The 23,995-nt window shown below is 36.7% G+C and overlaps 1 protein-coding gene across 1 annotated transcript in view; it reads right to left on the reverse strand.

Annotated features, from left to right (window-relative positions):
* Nucleotides 1-23,995, reverse strand: part of UBR3 (ubiquitin protein ligase E3 component n-recognin 3) — a 336,759-nt gene that overhangs the window by 115,242 nt on the left and 197,522 nt on the right. Inside the window, exons 25-26 of the mRNA XM_073218714.1 lie at nt 11,673-11,822; nt 1,259-1,392 (exon numbers count right to left, since the gene is read on the reverse strand). Of these exons, the coding sequence (XP_073074815.1) occupies nt 1,259-1,392; nt 11,673-11,822 (284 nt within the window). The remainder of the gene's footprint in view (nt 1-1,258; nt 1,393-11,672; nt 11,823-23,995) is intronic.

Consider the following 23,995-nt stretch of genomic DNA (forward strand, 5'->3'; position numbering starts at 1 on the left):
TTCAAAATAATGAAAATTTCATTTAAAAGCTTCTGAAAATATGTGGAAGCATAATCCTCATTACCTAACCCAAACTGCATTATAAAGCCTAACCTGAGCCCTCCTAAATGGGCTACCTTGAATATTAAAAACAACACTTTACATTTACACTGACCTTTATTATGTATAAAATGATCTAAAGAAATTTCTATCCTGGTGGGTTACTGCATCAAAGACCACGATATGCCCTATTTTACAGATAAGGAAATTTGAGTGTTTATATAGCCAAGCTCATATTGCTAAGAAATGGAAGAATCAGAATGACAACCCACTTTTTCTGATCTGGGACTCTTTATACTCTATACAACACCTCTGTAACTAGAGACATCATCTCCTCAAGAATCCACCAAAATTTTTCTCCTCTGTCCACCTAACTGAACCATACTACTCTGTTAACATCACTAGGCCAATTCCTGTTTATCTGACTAAGTAATCTTTCTTCCACCTAAACTACTAGTTTCTTATAATTAAATATAATGTATTACGAGCAAGAATCTCATTAGCTAACCAAAAATAATGTTGCACTTTGTATTTTAAGCATTTTAAAGTTATTATTGTATGTTTACTTAATTCAAAACACAGTAGATCCAAAAAAAAAACAGGTGAAAGAACACTTCATTTGATAATCTACTCAGGAAACACTAGAGGTGGTATAGAAATTTTACAAAGAAGTTAACAATGCTATTGCTACTAAATAAAGTTGATCTTCTGAGGTTTAGGACACCTGAGTGCTAGAGCGCCTAGGTGCAAAGAGCTGCAAAAAAAAAAAAACAAGCTCACAATAAGAAACCAGAAAAGCATGAATTAAATATGACCCTACTTTACATTTCAGAAGTATCATAATGAGAGTACACTGTGTACCTTTAAATAAAAGTAAAAGAAGGCAAAAATCTTTATAAAATATTTGCATATCAAAAGCTTTTATAAATATTTACATTCCATTGAACTGAATTTGTATGCCTCATAATAAATAACATTTAAAACAAAGGTATAACATCTATAACCTGAAATTTTTATTTATTGTTTACAATCCATTTCTTTTACTTTTTAAAGATTTCTATTTCCTTACAATCCACACATTAAGTTTTTTTCTAACAAATGTCTAGATTCCAAATTAGAATGACATTTTGTAGAAGAAAAAATATAGAATAATGCTCTAGAGAGAAATAACCATCAATTTTGCAGAAAAAAAAACACATGTGAAAAAAAGAGTACTTACATCCTTAAAATAACGCTGTAATAACGAAAGCCTCACGTCATGAACAGCTGCACATGTGTCCCAAGGGTAAATCTGCTCCTCTTCAGTGACAGGCAGCTTTTTTGGCTCAATGTTGTCACGGCACTGCCCCAAAACTACATTAACAACAGAGAGAAGAGCTCACTAAATAACAAACTTATATACCTGATTCACCAATAAAAGCTGTTATTTACCTCCAGCTACTTTAATTTTTTCCACTATTATAATATTTTTAAAGACCTAAAGTGGTATTCTAGTTTTCTTCTATACAGTAAATAAAGCTTCAAATATACCAATTTTTTAAAAATAACACTAAAATATCAGTATGAACTCTGTGGATGGATGAATGGATGGATGGATGGATGGATGGAGTGACTGACGATGGTTTCCAAAATCTGTCCACTGAAAAAATCTAGAAGTTATGACTCTCCAGTATCAATAAACTTCCTTCCTAAATATATTACTTCTCACTAACAGAAAACAGTGATCCTTGGAGAAAAAGCTGAGTACAGGGCTGGGGAAAAGCACAAGGTGACCTGTAATTATGTGTAATAAAGAGCAAGGAAGTATTCAAACATGGAGTGGTCAGGACACTAAAGCAATTTCAATTGGCCAAATTTGAGAAAATTTGAGCATTAAAAATAATGATAATAACAGATAACATATTCACTAATTCAGGCAAGGATTCCAAGTAAAAGGAGGCAAGGATAAATTATTAGAGTCAAAATATAGAGGATCATCATATAGATTACCTATCACCTTAACCAAGTAATCAGACTTGGTTGGCATCACCAACAATAGGACAAACTGACACTATGAGCCTCCTGATATGACAAAATGGGAAGGAACATCATCTATACAATGCCATTACCAAAATTTGTAATGGCATTTAAACTTGAATCCAATGATAAGGAAATAACCACAAAAATCCAGAAAATGAGACACTCTACAGAACTGGACTCTGGAATTTTTTTAAGAAGCGGTAGCAAAAACTGTTTTAGATTAAAGGGGACTAAGGAAATGACAAGCAAATGCAATGTATGATTATTTTCTTGGCTTTTGGACCAAGAAAAAAAAATCTGCTACAAAAAAAATTATTAGGACAACTGGGAGAATTTAAATATAAAAATAGATGATATTATTAGATTTCTTGGGTAGGATAATGGTATTCAGTGGTTATAAAAAGAATATCCTTGAGGAGAGCAGGAAAGATGGTAGCGTGAGAAGTGAAGTAGAAATAAACTCCAAAACCACATATATCATGAAAACACAGCAAATGCAACTAATCTTGAAAGAGTGATCAGAAAAAAACAGCAACAGACATTACATCTGGGGAAAACAGAAGACCTCAAGGAAACGGGTAAATAGCAAAGCCACAATCGGGCGGAACCCAAGGCCTCTCCCCAAACCCAGCACACAGGCAGGAGGACCAGAAACGGAGGAGGAAGGGAGTAGAAGCCCAGGACTGCTAAATACTCAGCCCTGAAGATCTGCTCTAGGACCACGAACCCACATTGCATGGTGCTCTGGAAATTAAAGGGGTTGGAAAGCAGGGACAGACGGAACACTTTGGCAGACTGAGATTCCAGCCACTTATATAGAACAAGTACCCAAAAGCAGCCACTACAGGACAAGAGAAAGGCAGATGCATTGAAACTTTCCAGCAGCGAGAGGGCTGCTAAAGGGGCAAGGATTACACAGAGCTTGCTGCTAAGGAGGAAGGCTAGGTAGACAAAATCGTCCCAGCACACTCAGCCCATCAAGATGGTAACTTTCAGGAGTTTCAGGAGCTCCATCCCCCTCGCTGACAATGCAGCCTTGAAGCCCCCCACCACAAGCAGCTTGCCACTCCTTCCTCCTAGCTGGCATCTGTTCACAAACCTGCTACCCCCGCCATGGCGCCGGGTCAGCAGGAGGGCAGCACCCAATACAGCGGCTAAAGGGGTGTAATGCAGAGGCTGCTACCTGCATGCTTGACCAACTGGCCCTGGAAGTTCAGGCAGACACTGTGCCGTGAATCAGGGAAGAGCTCCATCATCCCAGCAGGCACCAGCGCCACACGCCTGCAACCAATGTGAACACCCCAGAGAGTAAAGACCCTGGTCACTAGAGGGAGTGAATTACACAAAGTCATCATTCCATAGGATTCAAGTAGGAATAAAATGTCAAAAGAACCTTGCTCAATCTAAAATCCCTAATACACCAGAGAAGAGAGCAAAACCAAGATAACCAATCTTCTCAATAAAGATTTCAAAGTAAAAATCATAAACATGCTCACAGAGCTACAAAAACATATTCAAGATCTCAGGGACAATTCAAGACAGACATAGAGACTTTGAAAAATACAATAGCTGAACTGAAACGTACAATGGAAGGATTTAAAAGCAGATTAGAAGAGTGACAGGAGACAAAATGGAATACAAATTACAGAACAGGAACACAAAGAAGCTGAGGCAGAGAGAGAAAAAAACAATTTCTAGGAATGAAAGAATATTAAGAGAGCCATGTGACCAATCCAAAAGGAACAATATTCACATTATAAGGATACCAGAAGAAGAGAGAGGAAAAGGGATAAAGAGGGTCTCTGAATAAATTATTATTGAAAACATCCCTAATCTGGGGAAGGAAAGTCACACAGGCCATGGAAGAGCACAGATCTCCCAACACAAAGGATCCAAGGAAGATAACACCAGGACATACAATATTTGAAATGGCAAAGATCAAGGATGAGGACAGAATATTAAAAGAAGCCAGAGAGAGAAAAAAGATCACATATAAAGGTAAACCCATCAGGCTATCATCAGACCTCTCAACAAAAATGTTACAGGCCAGAAGGGAGTGGCAGGATATATTTAATGTAATGAAACAGAAGGGTCTTGAACCAACAATACTCTATTCAGAAAGATTATCATTTAAATTTGAAGAAGGGATTAAACAATTTCCAAATAAGCAAAAATTGAGAGAATTTACCTTCTTCCACAAACCATCTCCACACTGTTCCTAAGGCTAAATAGCTGTTACCAGAACAAAACCATAGTAGAGAAAGTAGAACAACTAATTACTAAACAAATGCAAAATTAAATCAACTACCCCAAAGTCAGTCAAGGGATAGACAAAGAGTACAGATTATGACACCTAATATACTAAATATGGAGGAGGAAGAAAAGGAGGGGAAAAAAAAATAATGTTTAGATTGTGTTTGTAATAGCATTACATGAGTTAAGTTAGACTGTGAAATAGAAAGAAAGTTACCCTTGAACCTTTGGTAAACACAAATCTAAAGCCTGCAATGGCAATAAGTACATACCTATTGATAATCGCCCCAAATGTAAATGGTCTGAAGGCATCAATCAAAAGACATAGAAACACTGAAGGGACAAAAAATAAGACCTGTCTATATAATGCCTACAAGAGACTCAGTTCAAACCCAAAGACATACACAGACTAAAACTGAAGTTATGGAAAAAGATATTTCATGCAACTAACAGAGAAAAAAGCAGGCATTGAAGTACTTGTATTCAACAAAATAGACTTCAGAAAACAAAGTAACGAGACAAAGAACACATTAGATAATGATAAAGGGGTCAGTCCAACAAGAGGATATAACCATTATAAATATCTGTGCACTTAACAAAGAAGCACTCAAAAATGTGAAACAAATACTAACAGAATTAAAGAGGGAAACAGATAGTGATGCATTCATTTTAGGAGGCTTCAACACATCACTCACTCCAAAGGACAGATCAACCAGACAGAAAATAAGTAAGGAGACAGAGGCACTGAATAACATATTACAACAGATGAATCTAACGGACATCTACAGAACACTCCACCCAAAAGCAATAGGGCACATTCCTTTCAACTGAACATGAAACATTTTCAAGAACAGATCACATACCACAAAAAACCCTAAAGAATCCACCCCAAAACTACTAAATCAAATATCTGAATTCAGCAATGTTGCAGGACCCAAATTAACACACAGAAATCTGCTGCACTATCATATACTCATGATGAACTAGCAGAAAGAGATATCAGGAAAACAATTCCATTCATGATTGCATCAAAAAGAATAAAATACTGAGGAATAAACTTAACAAAGGAAGTGAAAGACCTATACCCTGAAAACTGTAAGACACTCATGAGAGAAATTAAAGAAGATACCAATAAATGGAAACATATCCCGTGCTCATGGATAGGAAGAATTAATACTGTCAAAATGGCCATCCTGCCTAAAGCAATCTACAGATTCAGTGCAATCCCTATCAAAATACCAACAGCATTCTTCAACGAACTAAAGCAAATAGTTCTAAAATTCATATGCAACCACAGAAGACCCCAAATAGACAAAGCAATCATGAGAAGGAAGAATAAAGTAGAGGGAATGCTCCCAGACTTCAAGCTCTACTACAAAGCCACAGTAATCAAGACCATTTGGTATTGCACAAGAACAGACCCATAGACCAGTGGAACAGAATAGAGTCCAGATATTAACCCAACAATATGTGCTAAATTAATATATCATAAAGGAGCCATGGATATACAATGGGGAAATGACAGCCTCTTCAACAGCTGGTGTTGGCAAAACTGGACAGCTACATGCAAGAGAATGAAACTGGATCATCGCTTAACCCCATACACCAAGTACCCCAAAATGGATCAAAGACCTGAATGTAAGTCATGAAACCATAAAACTCTTAGAAGAAAACAGGCAAACATCTCCTGAATATAATCATGAGTAACTTCTTCCTGAACGCATCTCCTTCAGCAATGGAAACAAAAGCAAAAATGAACTTACGGGAATACATCAAACTAAAAAGTTTCTGTACGGCAAAGGACACCATCAACAAAACAAAAAGCCATCCTACAGTATGGGAGAATATACTTGTAAATGACATATCCGACAAGGGGTTAACATCCAAAATATATAAAGAACTTACACACCTCAACACCCAAAAAGCAAAGCAAATAACCCAATTAAAAAATGGGCAGAGATATGAAGGGACAGTTCTCCAAAGAAGAAATTCAGATGACCAAAGGCAGATGAAAACATGCTCCACATCACTAATCATCAGGGAAATGCAAATTAAAGCCCCAGTGAGATATCACCTCACAGCAGTAAGGATGGCCAGCATCAAAAAAACTAAGAACAACAAATGCTGGTGAGGATTCGAAGAAAGGGGAACACTCCTATACTGCTGGTGGGAATGTAAACTAGTTCAACCATTGTGGAAAGCAATATGGAGGTTCCTAAAAAAACTAAAAATAGAAATACCATTTGACCCAGAAATCCCACTCCTTAGAATTTACCCAAAGAATACAACTTCTCAGATTCAAAAAGACATATGCACCCCTATGTTCATTGCAGCACTTTTCACAGTAGCCAAGATATGGAAGCAGCCTAAGTGTTCATCAGTAGATGAATAAAGAAGATGTGGTACATACACACAACGGAATACTATTCAGCCATAAGAAAGAAACAAATCCTACCATTTCAACAACATGCATGGAGCTTGAGGATATTATGCTCAGTGAAATAAGCCAGGCGGAGAAAGACAAGTGCCAAATGATTTCCCTCATTTGTGGAGTATAACAATGAAGCAAAACTGAAGGAACAAAAGAGCAGCAGACTCAGAGACCCCAAGAAGGGACTAGTGTTTACCAAAGGGGAGGGATGTGGTAGGGTGGGTGGGGAGGGAAGGAGAAGGGGATTGAGGGGTATTATGTTTAGTACATATGGTGTGGGGAATCACAGGGAGAACAGTGCAGCACAGAGAAGGTAAATAGTGACTCTGTGGCATCTTACTATACTGATGGACAGTGACTGCATTGGGGTACAGGTGGGGACTTGATAATATGGGTAAATGTAGTAACCACATTGTTCTTTCATGTGAAACCTTCATAAGAGTGTATATGAATAATATAATAATTAAAAAAAATTTTAATTTATCAATTCTTATATTTTCAAGAAACCAACTTTTGGTTTTATGGACTCTATTGTTTTCCTATTCTCTATTTCATTTACCTCTGCTCTAATCTTTATTATTTTTTTTCTCTGCTAGCTTTAGATTTGGCTGTCTCTTCTTTTTCTAGTTCCTTAAATGGCAAAGTTAGATTAAAGACTTAGGATCTTTTTTAATGTAAGCATTTACAGCTATAAATTTACCTGTGTGCACTGTTTCCATTGCATCCCACAGATTTGGGTATGTTTTGTTTTCATTTTCATTTACTTCAAAGTATCCACTAATTTCACTTGTAATTTCTTCTTTGGCCCATTATTTGCTTAAGAATGTGTTATTTAATTTCCACATATGTACGAATTTTCCAGTTTTCCTTCTGTTATTGATTTCTAGTTTCATTCCACTGTGGTTGGAATAGATACTTCAAATGATTCCAATCTTTTTAAACATTTTGAGACTTGTTTTGTGACTTTACATACTTCCATCTTGGAGAATGTTCCTTGTGTAACTGAGAAAAATGAGAATTCTACTATCGCTAGATAGAATGTTCTATGTAAGTTTGTTAGATCTAATCACTTATTGGTGTTGCTCAAGTGTTTTCTTTTTTTGATCTTCTGTCTATTGTTCTATCCATTATTGAAAGTGGAACACTGAAGTCTACAACTATTACTGTAGAACTATTTCTCCCTGTAATGCTATTGATTTTTGCTTCGTATGTTTTGGGTCTCTACCATTTGGTGTGTATATGTTTTAACTGTTTTATCCTTTTGACAGATTGACCCACTTATCAGTATATAATGTCATTTTTATCTCTTGTAAAAACTTTTTACTTAAAATCTATTGTGTCTAATATCAGCATAACTATTGGACTGTTTTGGTTACTATTTGCATAGAATATCTTTTTTTATCCTTTCACTTTCAACCTACTTGTGTCTTTTGCTCTAAATATACATATAGACAGCACAATCATATTTTTTAATTCTGCCAATCTCTGCCTTTTAATTGGAGAGTTTAATGCATTTGTATTTCAGGTAATTATTGATTTGGAAGGTCTTAATTGAGTCATTTTGCTATTTATTTTCTATATGTTCCTCAATTTGTCCATTACTGCCTTCTTTTGTGATTAACTGAATGTCCTAGTGTACCATTTTGATTTCCTTCTCATTTCTTTTCTTTGTCATTTTTTTTCTTAAGTGGTTACTCTAAGAATGACAATATCTTCACTTTCTAACATTCAAATTTGAATTAATATTAACTTAGTGTCAACAGCATAAAAAACTTGGCTCCTTTATAGCTCCATCTTCCCTCCCTGTCCTTAGTTTTCATCTGAATGCCTGAAATTTTTTTTTTTACAAATAAGAACATTAACACTAGACTTAAAAACCTTGATCTGCAGTTCTTTCCAGATTTAGTTCCTTCTTATTAATATTGTTAATGCACTATGAAGATAAAAACATTGACTTTAACTTTGGACTGTCTTAAGCTTAGCTTGGCAAAATTGTGGGGAGTACTGGATCGGAAGAGATTACACAGTACTGTATTCTTCTCCTATAGAGAACTGAAGCTCCCAAAGTCAGTAATATTTACAACAGGCATTCTACATAATAGTGAAACAGCATGTAAATCATTATCTTCAGAATTTTACAGAACTGCTAGAAAGGACCTTAATTCAAGCAGTGTTTTGAAGCATTCCTAACCAAAAGTCTGTAATTCTACACAAGTCAAACATTAGACTAAGGGGTGAAAGCAGGGAACTTTTCTTTGATCCATGGTTTCAAGAACAGGCCAAGAGAGAAACTGTGGACATAAAAAAGGTCTAGGGCAATAAACACACCTAATATACCCAGACTGTAGTCTCTAAATAGCATTTCCTACTAAGTGAAACTAGGGCTTCTTAGATAAATGGCTAACTTTAGAGTGGGACATGTAAAAGACAAATATGGCAGAAAATGTAAAGTCCTACTACAAGGTTCTGTCAAAAGGATGCAGGAGGTAACTTGAAGAGGCTCTCACTGAACAAAGATGGGAAGAATGTGAACATCAACAAGAAATTAATGGCAACAGAGTTCATAATGATATAAAAAGTACTAATTAATTAGTTTTGGAAAGTTCTAAAGAACCATCACCTCAGTATTTTGAGCACAACAAAAGGAAAAACCAGTATTTATTCTGTCTTTTGTGTATAATCTATACCTCAGAGTAATCAAAAAGGTGATGAGGTGAAATTTCTTTTATAGAAGTATTTCAGCTAACATACAAAGAAAACATGAAAGTGATTTGTGATCATTTTGTGATTGTGATAAACTAACAGATCTAGGCAATAATCATCACTTGCTGCTAATACCACAAACAGAGAGGAAACAGGACAGAGGAACTTGTTAAACATCATGGGAATACATTCAGCAAAACCCAAAATGTTCTTCAACAATGCAATTTCTTTAAAAAAGTAAGATGCATGGTGGGAGGGGAAGGGTCCCCACCTCCCATCAACCCCTCCCTGTGGGGAGGCAGGTACAGGGAAGATACAAAAAGGGACCTATTAATTAGAAGACTACAAGAGTACCTAACAACTATAAACTAATCAATTAACCAAAACAAATAAGAAACAACTGGGGAATCTGAACACTGACTATATAGATATTTGATGATAGTAAGGAACTAATTTAATTAGGAGTGACTGTGGTTATGTTTAAAAAACCAGTTCTTTCTTTTAATGGAAACAGTGAAATATTTAGATGAAATGTCTATAATCTGCTTCAAAACAATTCTAGGGAGTGGGAATAAATGAAATAAGATTGGTCACAAATCAATCACTGTTAAAGATTGACAGGACATGGAGATTTATTTTACTAGTCTCTTTACTTTAGTATATGGCTAAAATTTTCCATGTTCAAATGTAAAAAAGACAAAAGAAAAAGAGAAGAGAGCAATCAAAATAACGGAAGGAGCCAGAGGTAGGGAAAAAGAGGGGGTAAAAGGTGTGTGGATTAGGTTCAGAAAGGAAAGGAAGAAAACGGCCAAAGATTTCACCTGCCACCATTCCTGATACTTTTTAATGTCAATTTCTTATTCTTTTCCTTCTATTTTTGAAAGATAAAAGAGCTGTGGTATAGTGGATTATCCAATATTAATTAGTTTAGCTGGTGTACAAAATTGTTTAAAAGGGATCCAATGAAGTAACAAGTCAAAGCAACTTAAAAAAATTAAAACAAGAATGTAAGCTTCCTCAGGGCAGGGCTTGTGTTTTATTTCTCATTAGAATAGTGACTGGGACTGAGGTACTCAATAAACACTTGTGAAATGAATGAATGAATGAATAAAACAAAACATTAAGTTGATGATTATAAAATATTTGGTGAAGAAGTAATGCAAAATCAAGTAGCAATAATCTAATAAACTGGTTTCCTCACAGTAAAAGAAAGGAGAAGTTAACTACGAAGCTCGTCAACATCCCCACATATTTCATTTTTGTCAACATTCTGGTCTTGACAGCCATACTCCAATGCCCTATTTAACTGGGATTCCCAGATGAATTTCATTTTTATGTAACAAGAGTAGCAAGAGGAGGAACTAGCTTATCAAGCACCATATCAGACCCTGTTGTCTATGTCTTATCACTTAGCCAACATGACAATCCTCTGAAGCCAGTGTCGTCTCTGCATCTAAGATAGCACCAGACCTGGCCATGTCAGGTCAGGCAGCACCTGTGTCTGAGCTCCGGGAAGCCTCATGCCTCTTTCTCCTTTACAACACTAATTCAGAATGACCACTGTAGGAGAAAATGCTCTGGAGAAACATGTTAAGAATATTATTTCTCTTCTTCACACATTTGCCTATTGAAAAAAGACTGGATTCACTGGCAGTAGAGTGTGTGACAGTTATCACCACCTCAAAATGCTTCAGTACGAGAGAGGACCAAAGAGCATTTAGACAAATCCTTCCAACTAAAAAAAAAAAAAACCTTTTTTAAACTATGGATTGGCAAACATCAAGCAGCAGGCTGTTTCAAGAATGACTGCTTCAGTCAGCTTAAGAAATAAGGGAAAAGTTACCTGACTGTGTCTTATATAATTAAAATATTTCAATTGACAATATATCTGAGTTTAAATTTCCAGATTTTAGAAGAATTGCCTAGAAAATTGAACTAAGTTATTGGCCACATACCATTGATAATACACCATCAAACTTAAAGGAGAAAGATTATGTAACATAGAGAGAGATCTCTCTGTTACCGGCTTCTTCCAACACTCATGTCCAAGAAAGTGAGATAAACCAGATTAAGAATCTTTGATAAACAGATCTAAATCCATCATTGCTGTACAGATCTACAGTTATTCTGAGATAAAGATAGAACTTTTGTTTAATACAGATATTTATTAAATGTGCTGTATATAGTTTGACTCAATGTTCCCACTAAAAAATTACTTTGATTTTACCTGAGGATGCTTGTAGAAGTACAACCAATCCTGTAGGTCGGTCTTCAGAGGAGGGGCCACTCTGTCCACAAATAACACAATCATATACTGCCTCAGAAACCTGCGGTTCCACTGTGGTGATCTCCATAGGAATATCGTTCTCTGGAGAATCTAAGGGAAAGAAGTTACAGCTCTTAATTCCAGAGGAGAAAAAAAGTCTCCAGTGAAAATGTGAAAAAAAATTACAATAATTTTTGATCTTCAACACCAATAAAGCTATATAGTAATGAAAGCATGGAAAAAATTATATTGCTCAAGTAAAATGTTTATCAGAAAAAGACCAAAAATGACATTGATATAATGAAAGACTTTAAATAATACATGGTTAAATATACTTCTGATATTCTTGTATCACTCACTATAAAATTGAAACAAAAAACAGAGGCAAAGACATTTCTATCAAAAAGAAAAAAACTTGTAAAATATTATAATTTAAGGAAATAAAAGGGAGATTGTTTAATATTCTTTGAGGCACCTCAGAGGGGTAATTTATAATAACATGGAAGCTCTTGGGGAAAAATAACAATACTTACAAGGAGATAAAAGAGGAACAAACTATTCCTCCTTTATTTTCAATTCTATCAATTACATCTTTAGTAATACTAATTATCAATATATTTACTTATGTAGGGAAATCATTTAGTTATGACCATATACTAATAACACAGAACTACTATAGAAAATAACAGTAATTATTTGGTAATGACATTAACAGCAAGAAATAAGATGTTGAGTTAATAATGATTTTCAGATAAAGACTGAAATTCTGAAGATCAGTGACATTGTCCATAGTGGTAAATAAATGAGTAGAGGGGATTTGGAAGACCATGAAGCATAAGTAATTTAAGACATGTTTAAAAGATGGAGGCATATCTAAATAAAAACATGACAGAAATAGAAGAAGATGTGAAATTACCCTGTTTTATTAAGAACTCATGCGGATAAAGACATACTGATGTTTATTAAGAGTAACTGAGAGGAAAAGGGGCAGAAGCCTAAAACAGAACTTTGGATAACACTGAGTATTAAGGGAAATAATAAAGAAGCCAATGAAGAAACAGAGAAAAAAACAGTAACACATGAAATAGAATCATAATCAGAAAACTCAATATCTATGAAAATAAGAATAATGGGTAAAAACGCAAAAAATATTTCCGAATAAAGTACTAGAGACTATTAAGACTTCAAATATGATTACTTTGTTTTTTAGGGAAAAACCATTAATACAGAAAAAGAAATGAGTCTGATTGCTCTTAAATTCAAAGACGAATACAGAAATATCTGACTTAAAGTGACATGAAAAAATTTAGTATCACATTAACTGCTAAAAAAAGTAGAATTTGATTAAATCTCACACTCAAACATCGTTTTCCTTTTTAAATGTTTTAGTACAATCAGCTTGAAAACCTAATACCAACATGCAATATCACAGAAGCTGCTAAGTCACCTCTTTCTAGTGTTTTTAAAAGAAAGGCTTGACAGAGATTAAAGATGGTGGTGTGACAAGTGAGACAAAGGTTATCTTCTAAAACCGCATATAATAAGAAAATATAATTAATACAACTAATCCTAAAAGAGCAACAGGAAAGAGGACTGCGCAAGACTGCATACATCTGGAGAAAAGAGCAGACTTCACGGAACAGGGTAACATACCAAAGCTGTTGCCCAGCGGTACCCAGGCCCTTCCCCTGACCCCGGCTCACTGGCGGAAGAGAAATGGAGTCGGGGGTAGGGAATGGAGGCCTGGGACTGCTGAATACCTAACTCTGGAGATCTGCTCTGGGAGCACAAACCTACATTTCATGGTGCTTGCATGGTACTCTCGTGATTAGGGGATTAGAAAGCTAAGGGAGGCAGAATTCCTGGAGAGAATGAGATTCCAGCAGCTTGTGGAAAGAAGGGCTCCATATCCAGCTGCTCTGGGACAAAAGAAAAGCGGGCAGTCTGAGAGACTTCCTAACATCAAAGGCTTCTAAAGGGGCAAGGATTGCACAAAGATTACTGATCAGGAGAAGGACAGGTAGACAAAATCGTCCGGGTGCACTCTGTCCAGCAGGTTGGGAGCTTTCATGATTTCCAGGTGTTCCAGCTCCCTGGCTGGCTACACAGGTCCAAGGACACACTCTGTAATATGCAGCCTACTGCACCTTTCTCCCAGGCAGCCCCACCTGGCTCACAAACTGGCAAAACCTACCCTGGTGTTAGCCAAGCCAGAAGGAGATCTGTCTATAGCAACTACAAACGCAAAGCATAGAGGCTTATAGCTGTGTGCTTGGCCCACTGTTTCAGGCAGTGGAGACAGGCATAGCAGCTGAGAAGCAGGAAAGAGATCTTTCTTTCCCCTAGGCACAAATACCACTCCCCTGCAACACCGGACATTGCTTCAGTGGCTGAGCAGCCCCAGACAGTAGACTTCTCAACACTAGAGGGCACCATATACAAATATGAAATGAGAAAGGAACCTGGTTCAAATTAAAATTATTAATACAACTCCTGAGAAAGATGACATCGACCTCATGAATCGTCCTGAAAGGGAGTTCAAATTAAAAATCATTAATATGCTCATGGAGGTATGGAAAGATATTCAAGAACTCAGGAATGAATTCCGGTTGGAGATCCAAGTATTGAAGAGCATAATGGAGGGTATTAAAAGCAGATTACATACAGTGGAGATGATAAATGAAATAGAAACAAGGGAAGAGGAATACAAAGAAGTGGAGGCACAGAGAAAAAAAAGGATCTGTAAGAATGAAAGAATGTTGAGAGAACTGTGTAACCAATCAAAACGGACCACTATTCGCATTATGGGGTACCAGAAGAAGAAGAGAAAGAAAAAAGGATAGAAAGTGTCTTTGAGGAAGTAATTGTTGAAAATGTCCCCAATCTGGGGAAGGATATAGTTTTCCAGGCCATGGAGATTCACAGAACTCCCAACACAAGGAACCCAAGGAAGACAACACCAAGACATATACTAATTAAAATGGCAAAGATCAAGGATAAGGACAGACTACTAAAAGCAGCCAGAATGAGAAATAAGATCACATACAAAGGAAAGCCCATCAGGCTATCATCAAACTTCTCAACAGAAATCTTACAGGCCAAAAAGGAGTGGAATGGTGTATTTAATGCAATGAAGCAGAAGGGCATCAAAACAAGATTACTTTATTTGGCAAGATTATCATTTAAATTTGAAGGAGGGATTAAACAATTTCCAGATAAGCAAAAGCTGAGAGAATTTACCTCCCACAAACCATCTCTATAGTATATTCTGGAGGGACTGCTATAGATGGAAGTGTTCTGAAGCTTTAAAAGCTGTCACCAGAGGTAATAAAAGCACAGTAAAGAAAGTAGAACAGCTAATTACTAAGCAAATACAAAATTAAATTAACTATCCCTAAAGTCAATCAAGGGATCCACAAAGAGTACAGAATATTATACCTAGCATATAAAGAATGGAGGAGGAAGAATAAGGAGAAAAAGAAAAGAACCATTAGATTGTGTTTGTAATAGCATATTAAGTGAGTTAAGTTAGACTCTTAGACAGTAAGGAATTTAACCTTGAACCTTTGGTAACCATGAATTTAAAGCCTGCAATGGCAATAACTACATACCTATCGATGATCACCCCAAATGTAAATGGACTGAATGCACCAATCAAAAGACAGAGAGTCACTGAATGTATAAAATAACAACACCCATTTATATGCTGACTATGAGGGACTCACATTAAACCTAAAGACATACACAGACTAAAAAAGTGAAGGGATGGAAAAAGATATTTCATGCAAATGATAGGGAGAAAAAAGCAAAAGTTGCACTACTTGTATGATACAAAATAGACTTCAAAACAGGATTTCGGAGCCAAGATGATGGCAGGAGTAGGGCAGTGGAAATCTCCACCCAAAACCATATGTATTTTTGAAAATACAACAAATATAACTATTCCTAAAAGAGAGACCAGTGGATACAGTACAACAGCCAGGCTACATCTACATCTGCAAGAACTCAGCATCTCACGAAGGAGATAAGATACAAGCCACAGCCCGGAGGGACCTGAGCATTCCCCCAACCCTAGCTCCATGGCGGGAAGAACAGGGAGCAAGGAGGAAGTGAAAAGCCCAGGACTCTTAAACAACCAGCTCTAGTAATCTGCACTGGGAGTGCAGACACACAGAGCACAGTATGCTGGATATTAGAGAAACAGAAAAGCAAAATCTGCGAGCGGGTCCCTGCAACCGTCTTCCCTGGGACAAAAGAAAAGTGAGTGCTTTTTGGAAGTCTTAAAGGGACAGAGACATCACAACTGGATGAAATCATCCTGGCACACTCAGCTCAGCAGCTGACAATCCCACAAAACTCCAGGTGCCCTAAACCCCTGGGAGGCAGCGCAGCTCTGAAGCTTCTCATGGAGATCAGCAGCCTGCCAGTTGTTCCTCTGGCTGGTGTGGCCCCAGACCCAGCAGCCCAGTAGACTAATAGCAGCGACAGTGGCGCAGTCCGGGAGTGGCCACATGAGCTAGTGGTGGCAGCGGCTGAGCGGCTGCTCAGGCCGGCAGAGGCAGCAATTGAGCAGCCCAGGAGTGGCTGTGCACGCCCGCAGCAGAGGCAGAGCAGCCATGGAGGGGCCACTCGCACCCAAGGCAGCAGTCAAGCAGCTGGGGAACTGCCACATGTGCCTGCAGTGGTGGTGGAGCAGCACGGAAGCAGCCGTGGCCCCAGCAGACACCCAGAATGGCCTCCCAGCGTGTAGCCACCTGGGCCAGACCCAAACGCCGCCGCAAGCATGTGGCTGCCTGGCACAAACACAAGAAACCGGGGCTAGGTGGGAAGGGGCACCATTCTAGCAGGAGAGCACATGCAGGGCATGTGCCACTCCTTGTAGGGCTCTGGGCTATACTGACGGTGACTCTGCCGATGGCATCTTAGGGGATTAATCCAGAGGCTGCTCCAGGAGTGCGGGTAACCAACACAGGCAGCGGAGAAGGGCAAGGTGACCAGCAAACAGGAAAGAACTTTGTACTCCCAGCTGACACACATGCTACCTGCCAACAGCTACCTCTATCACCATGAAAAGGCAGAAGAATTTGGCCTAGCCAGAATTACCCAGACAACATATGAGACAGGGCCTGCAGAGATAGATTTAACCAATCTTCCTGAAAAAGAATTCAAAATAAAGGTAATAAGCATGCTGAGAGACCTCCAGAGAAATACACAAGACCTAAGGAGCAAGTAGGGAGGCAGAATACAGAAATCAAACAATATCTGAAGGACTTAAGAGGAGACTGGATGACTTGCAAGAGGCCATTAATGGAATAGAAATCAGAGAACAGGAATATAGAGAAGCTGAGGCAGAGAGAGAAAAAAGAATCTCCAGGAATGAAAGAATATTAAGAGAATTGTGTGACCAATCAAAACGGAATATTATTCGCATTATAGGAATACCAGAAGAAGAAGAGAAAGGAAAAGGGGTAGAAAGTGCCTTTGAAGAAATAATAGCTGAAAACTTCCCCAAACTGGGAGAGGAAATAGTCTCTCAGACCATGGAAGCCTACAGAACTCCCAACACAAGGGACCCAAGGAGGACAACACCAAGACATATAATAATTAAAATGGCAAAGATCAAAGACAAGGACAGAGTATTAAAGGCAGCCAGAGAGAGAGAAAAAAGTCACCTACAAAGGAAAACCCATCATGCTATCATCAGACTTCTCAACAGAAACCTTACAGGCCAGAAGAGAATGACATGATATATTTAATGCAATGAAACAGAACTAAAGGAGGAAATAGAATGCAATGCATTAATTTTAGGAGACTTCAACACATCATTCACTCTAAAGGACAGATCCACCAGACAGAAAATAAGTAAGGACACAGAGGCACTGAACAACACACTAGAACAGATGGGCTTAATAGACATCTACAGAACTCTACACCCAAAAGGAACAGGATGCACATTCTTCTCAAGTGCACATGGAACATTCTCCAGAATAGACCACATACTAGGCCACAAAAAGAGCCTCAGTAAATTCAAAAAGATTGAAATTCTACCAACCACCTTATCAGACCACAGGGGTATAAAACTAGAAATAAATTGTACAAAGAAAACAAAAGGGCTCACAAACACATGGAGGCTTAACAACATGCTTCTAAATGATCAATGGATCAATGACCAAATTAAAAGAGATCAAGCAACATATGGAGACAAATGAGAACAGCATCATAAAGCCCCAACTTCCCTGGAACACAGCGAAGGCAGTTCTAAGAGGAAAGTATATAGGAATCCAGGCCTACTTAAAGAAGGAAGAACAATCCCAAATGAATAGTCTAAAGGCACAATTATTGAAACTGGAAAAATAAAAACAAAGGAGGCCCAAAGTCAGCAGAAGGAAGGGCATAATAAAGATCAGAGAGGAATAAATAAAATTGAGAGGAATAACACAATAGAGAAAATCAATGAAACCGAGAGCTGGTTCTTTGAGAAAATAAACAAACTATATAAGCCCCTAGCCACACTTATCAAGAGAAAAAAAGAATCTACACACATCAACAGAATCAGAAATGAGAAAGGAAAAATCATGACGGACCCCACAGAACTACAAAAAATTATTAGGCAATACTATGAAAATCCATATGCTAAGAAGCTAGAAAACCTAGAAGAAATGGACAATCTCCTAGAAAAATACAACCTTCCAAGACTGACCAAGGAAGAAACAGAAGATCTAAACAGACCAATTACCAGCAAAGAAATTGAAACAGTAATCAAAAAAGTACTCAAGAACATCCAAAATTTATAAAGAGCTCACGCACCTCAACAAACAAAAAGCAAATAGTCCAATTAAAAAATGGTCAGAGGAGCTGAACAGACAGTTCTCCAAAGAAGAAATTCAGATGGCCAACAGACACATGAAAAGATGCGCCACCTCAATAGTCATCAGAGAAATGCAAATTAAAACCACAGTGAGATATCACCTCACACCAGTAAGGATTGCCACCATCCAAAAGACAAACAACAAATGTTGGCGAGGATGTGGAGAAAGGGGAACCCTCCTACACTGCTGGTGGGAATGTAAACTAGTTCAACCATTGTGGAAAGCAGTATGGAGGTTCCTCCAAAAGCTCAAAATAGAAATACCATTTGACCCAGGAATTCCACTTCTAGGAATTTACCCTACAACTTCTCAGATTCAAAAAGATAAATGCACCGCTATGTTTATCGCAGCAGGTTTTACAGTAGCCAAGATATGGAAGCAACCTAAGTGTCCATCAGTACATGAACAAATAAAGTAGATGTGGTACATAAACACAATGGAATATCATTCAGCCATGAGAAAGAAACAAATCCTACCATTTGTAACAACATGGATGAAGTTTGAGGACATTATGTTCGGTAAAATAAGCAAGTTTGAGAAAGACAAGTGCCAAATGATTTCCCTCATTTTTGGAGTATAACAATGAAGCAAAACTGAAGGAACAAAACAGCAGCAGACGCAGAGACTCCAAGAAGGAACCAGTGGTTACCAAAGGGGAGGGATGTGGGAGAGCAAGTGGGGAGGGAGGGAAACGGGAATTGAGGGGTATTATATATAGTACACATGGTGTGCGGGATCACGGGGAGAACAGTGCAGCACAGAGATGGCAAATAGTGAATCTGTAGCATCTTACTACATTGATGGACAGTGACTGCATTGGGGTATGGGTGGGGAGTTGATTATATGGGTAAATGTAGTAACCACATTGTTTTTTCATGTAAAAACCTTCATAAGAGTGTATATCAATAATACCTTAGTAAAAGAAAAGAGTGGGGAAAAAAAAAACTAAGGCTGGACAATCTCCAGTGATATAGTACTAAAGACATAAAATAAAACAGATGACCTTTTTAATTAATTGTAATTTTTAATTGAATTGTGACTTTAATAATCACAGACACTAATGTGCCTTTTGTTTTGCTTTAGGAAACTAAAAAGAACATGGCTTATTTCTTAAAAGAGGAGGAAAACCACTGCTTCTGTATATTCTATGATGAATTAAAATATATTTTTGGTAATTTATTATTGATTCTATTCTGCTGGTGCTCAATTTTAAAATTTTAGTTAAGATTTGTAAAGGACTTATGACTAAAGTAAGTGCTTGTATTTAAATGTAATTTTTATTTCTCACCTATAGATAAAGACAGTGGAAACATTTAACAGCACCTATTCTGGAAGAAGTCAGGCTCAAAAGACTCAAATAGTTATATGTATTATATGTAATAGTTACATAACTATTATATGTAATAGTTACATAAAGCACAAAACAAGCAAACTAGTTTATAGGATTAGGAGTAAGGATAGTGGTTCCTCTTGGAAGAGGCAGTGGCAGGGAACATAAAGTGGGGTTATGGGGTACTTTAATGTTCTGTTTCTCAATCTAGATGCTAGTTACATAGTGATACCCAGTTTTTAAAAGCTCAAAATAGTTCAATAGTGCAATAGTACATGCACTTTTCTATGTCTATATTTCAATAGTTTTTTTAAAAGCCCTATTAAATGAACAGTATGTTTGTATATTCTGTAAAATTATAATAGATATTTAATTCTGCCAACTACATGCACACATCAACATTTGCACATATTGTCTACACCAAAAAAAATCTAAAAATGTGTCCTGTAAATTGATGCAATTAAGAGATTACAATGGTTTTCTCTAAGTCAACTAAAAGAATGAAGACAGATGCAAAAGTAACAGAGTAATAGTCAGAGAATAAATCCAAATGCTATCATAGATGATTCTAATAATGAAAACATTCTTGCTACAAATGACCCTTCAAATCTTAAATTCTACTTTGACTTTCAATATACTTAAAATTTTAAATGTTTTTGTGTAAAACTGACACTGTCCTTTTAAAACAAAAATGCCTAAATTACTATAGTATTATTACAATAAAGGCAAAAAGATTAATAAAGCAATAGTTAATCCATTTGTCCAATTTTACATTTACAGAAAAGAATCTCTGATTTAGGCAGGTGATTCTTCTGAATGCTATTTCAATTTGCCAAATCACTGTGTTAAAATGACTGCAAAAAGGTTCCAATTCTCTACTCCTCCCTCCCTGTATCCATGGTCTTTGCAATATGACTTTGCAAATCCCCCCATCAGGAGGTAAAATTTATTTCCCTATTCTGTGTGTATGGACTTGCCTTGATTTGCTTTAGTCAGGAGAAAGTGGCAGAAATAACTTTCCAAGTCTTTCCAAGACTAGGCCTCAAATGGTCTTGCTTGCTTTCTCTCCCTCCCTCTCTCTCTCTCTCTCTCTCAGCCATACCCCATACGTGAGAATAAAACTGGGCTAGCTTGCTGGAGAAGAGCCCACATGGAACACAGAAACGTTTTCCCACCAGCTCAGGCCAGCACATTGTAGATCCATGAGTGAGTTGAGATGAGATCAGCTAAGCCTTTGGCAGAAATGTTTGGTCTAAATCATCAGAAATACCATCCAACCTACTGGTTCATGAGAAATAACACATGGTTGTTCTTTTAAATCACGTGGGTTGTTAATACAGCAACTGCTAACTGACAGAAAGTTCCTACTCTTCATTTATTACAATATGTAATCTTCCAAGAGAATTGAAGAGCTCTGTCTTACTAAGGTTATATGAGTCATGAAAGCTTATATTTAAAATAATAAAAGTCTCACCATTCAGAATATTTTCTGTTTTAAGGGATTAAAATATCATTTTCCAACAGTAGCATTTTAATATCTACTTATTCTTCAATCATTAATTTTAATATCACCAGAATGAAATCCTTAAATGTTCATGAATATTACAATTCTACTTCAAGACTTGACACTTTTACATAAAATTTCTTATTCTTATACTGGTTAAAATTGCTTAAGGTCTATTTTCACATAAAATTAATCGTTAATTATAAAATAGCCTTTGCCTTTACTTTCAAACCTATAAAGTCACTGGATTAAAATCAAAATAAGTATTGTAAGACAATAAAAAGTCTTTGCACATGTTTTGTTCTTGTGTTTATGGAGCTTTTTGTATGAATGGAGGAGAGAATGGATAAATGATATAGGGATGATATACTTAGTGCTCTCAAATCATACAAAATGTATTTTTGTTTGAAAACATTAGGTTTCCCCCTAGGGAATGGTCAACTGCAAAACACAAATGATCACAGGTCAAGTGAGGTCTGCAACACAGTGGCAGACAATTTCTTCATTGCATAAATTGATCCAAAACTATAAGTATTTTATTCGGTTTTAAGAGCACACCATACACTTTAATTTCTAACCACAACTGAGTACTTGCTGGTAGCCTACTAGCTGAGTTACTATCCATAAACTAAGCACACTACTAGTTTACTGTTTTCTGTTAAGAAGTCTAACTGCCCTTTGACAACTGCCACAATCACAAAACTCCCATTGCACAATATCATTAAGGATGTACAGTATTGTCCTGAATTGGTCATCATTTTTATTACTGTCATTCCTGCTTTTTTTACTTGATTAAAATAATCTCATTTTAAAACAATTTTAGATTTTCAGAAAAGTTTTGAAGTTACTACAAAGAGTTCTCATATAGTCCACACCCACAATATAAAGTATATTGTATTTCAGCATGGTATAATTGTCACCATGACCTAATATTGGTATATTTTTGATAAGCTTTTAGTGATACAAAACTGATACATTAACTAAAATCCATAGATTGTTTCTTCATATTTCCTTAGTTTTTCTATTATCTTAATGTCCTTTTTTCTATTCCCATTTATGATGCCATATTACATTTAGTTGTCATGTCTTCTTAGGCTACTCTTGGTTCTGACAATTTCTCAAACTTTCCTTGTTTTTGATAACCTTGACAGTTTTGAGGAGTACTAACTGATCTGGTAACACTCTTCAATTGTAATTTCTCTAATGTTTTTCTCATGATTAGTCTGAGATTATGGGTTTTAGAGAAGATGACCAGTGAGGTAAAGTACCTCTGTCATCACATCATATCAAGGATTTGTAATATTACCATGATCACTGTTGATACTGACCTTGAACATATGGTTAAGGTAGTGTTTGCCAAGTCTCTCTACTGTAAAGTCACTTTTCTCCCCTTTCCACACTATGCTTTTTGGAAAGAAATCACTAAGCACAGCCCACACTTGAGGAGTGGGGCATTATGTTCCACCTCCTTGAGGGTATCTACAAAGTTATTTGGAATTCTTCTGCATGTAAAATCTGTCTGTTCTCTTTCATTTATTTATTCAATCATTTGTTTATATAAGTATGAACCAATGGATATTTATTTTATACTTAGGGTTATAATCCAATACTACTTTACTTATCTTCTGGTTCACATTATTCCAGATTGCCATTGGGAGCACTTTTCAATTGACTCCTCTGACATAGTGCCCTACCCACCTCCATCACTGTATTTTGTTTTTTAGTACTTCATAATAACTTTCTGGTGCTATGATATGTTCCAGGCTCCTCTCATGTATTCCTTGCCCCACCCAACCCTAGAATTAACCATTTATCCAAGGAACTCTGGTTCTTTTTTTTTTTTTGAGAATTGTATTAAAATCCAAGATCTGGGGTATTGGGTGTGCTTGTTTCTACTGGAGGGACATTACTTCTAGACCCTCTCAGCAAACACAGCAAGGAACAATGTGTCTGTATTATAAATTGTGTAAATGCACATACCTATATTTATAAAGATGTAACTTAATCTATATCTATATAAATCTAAACATGAGTTCATGCTAATGTCTCCAACTTTAATCCATTACCATGTGGATCACTCCATTCTTCTCCCCTTGCTTATCTATAACCTCCCACTCCAATGGTGAACTGTCATCCATTTATTTAATTCATCTGCCATCCATTTACTTAACTGTTCAACTTCAGTATATATGTAGAGTGGCTTCAGAATAGTTAACTTATACTGCCATGGAAGGCATGTTATCAACTACAGTACAGTGCTTATGTGCAGTTTCTTTTACTTTAATTTTTATAGCCTCTACTAATTTCATGTACTTTTGTATGAAAAAGTAAGCATATTATTATGTTTTAAAAAATGTTTTGGCTTGTACCACTATGGGTCTTATTTATGGAACAAATAACCAAATCATAACTTTGATTTATAGGCTGCATTTTTTGAAATACAACCCATGACAGACAACTGATTTAAAATTACAAACCTAGGACAATCCCTGAAAATAGACAAATTTCAATTCAGAGCAACCAATATAAAAAATATTCTATCCAGGAGATCTGCTTTCTAATTTCACTGAAAAGGAATTCA

The sequence above is a fragment of the Manis javanica genome, chromosome 12 (genome assembly GCF_040802235.1).
Source record: "Manis javanica isolate MJ-LG chromosome 12, MJ_LKY, whole genome shotgun sequence".
Lineage (NCBI taxonomy): Eukaryota > Metazoa > Chordata > Mammalia > Pholidota > Manidae > Manis > Manis javanica.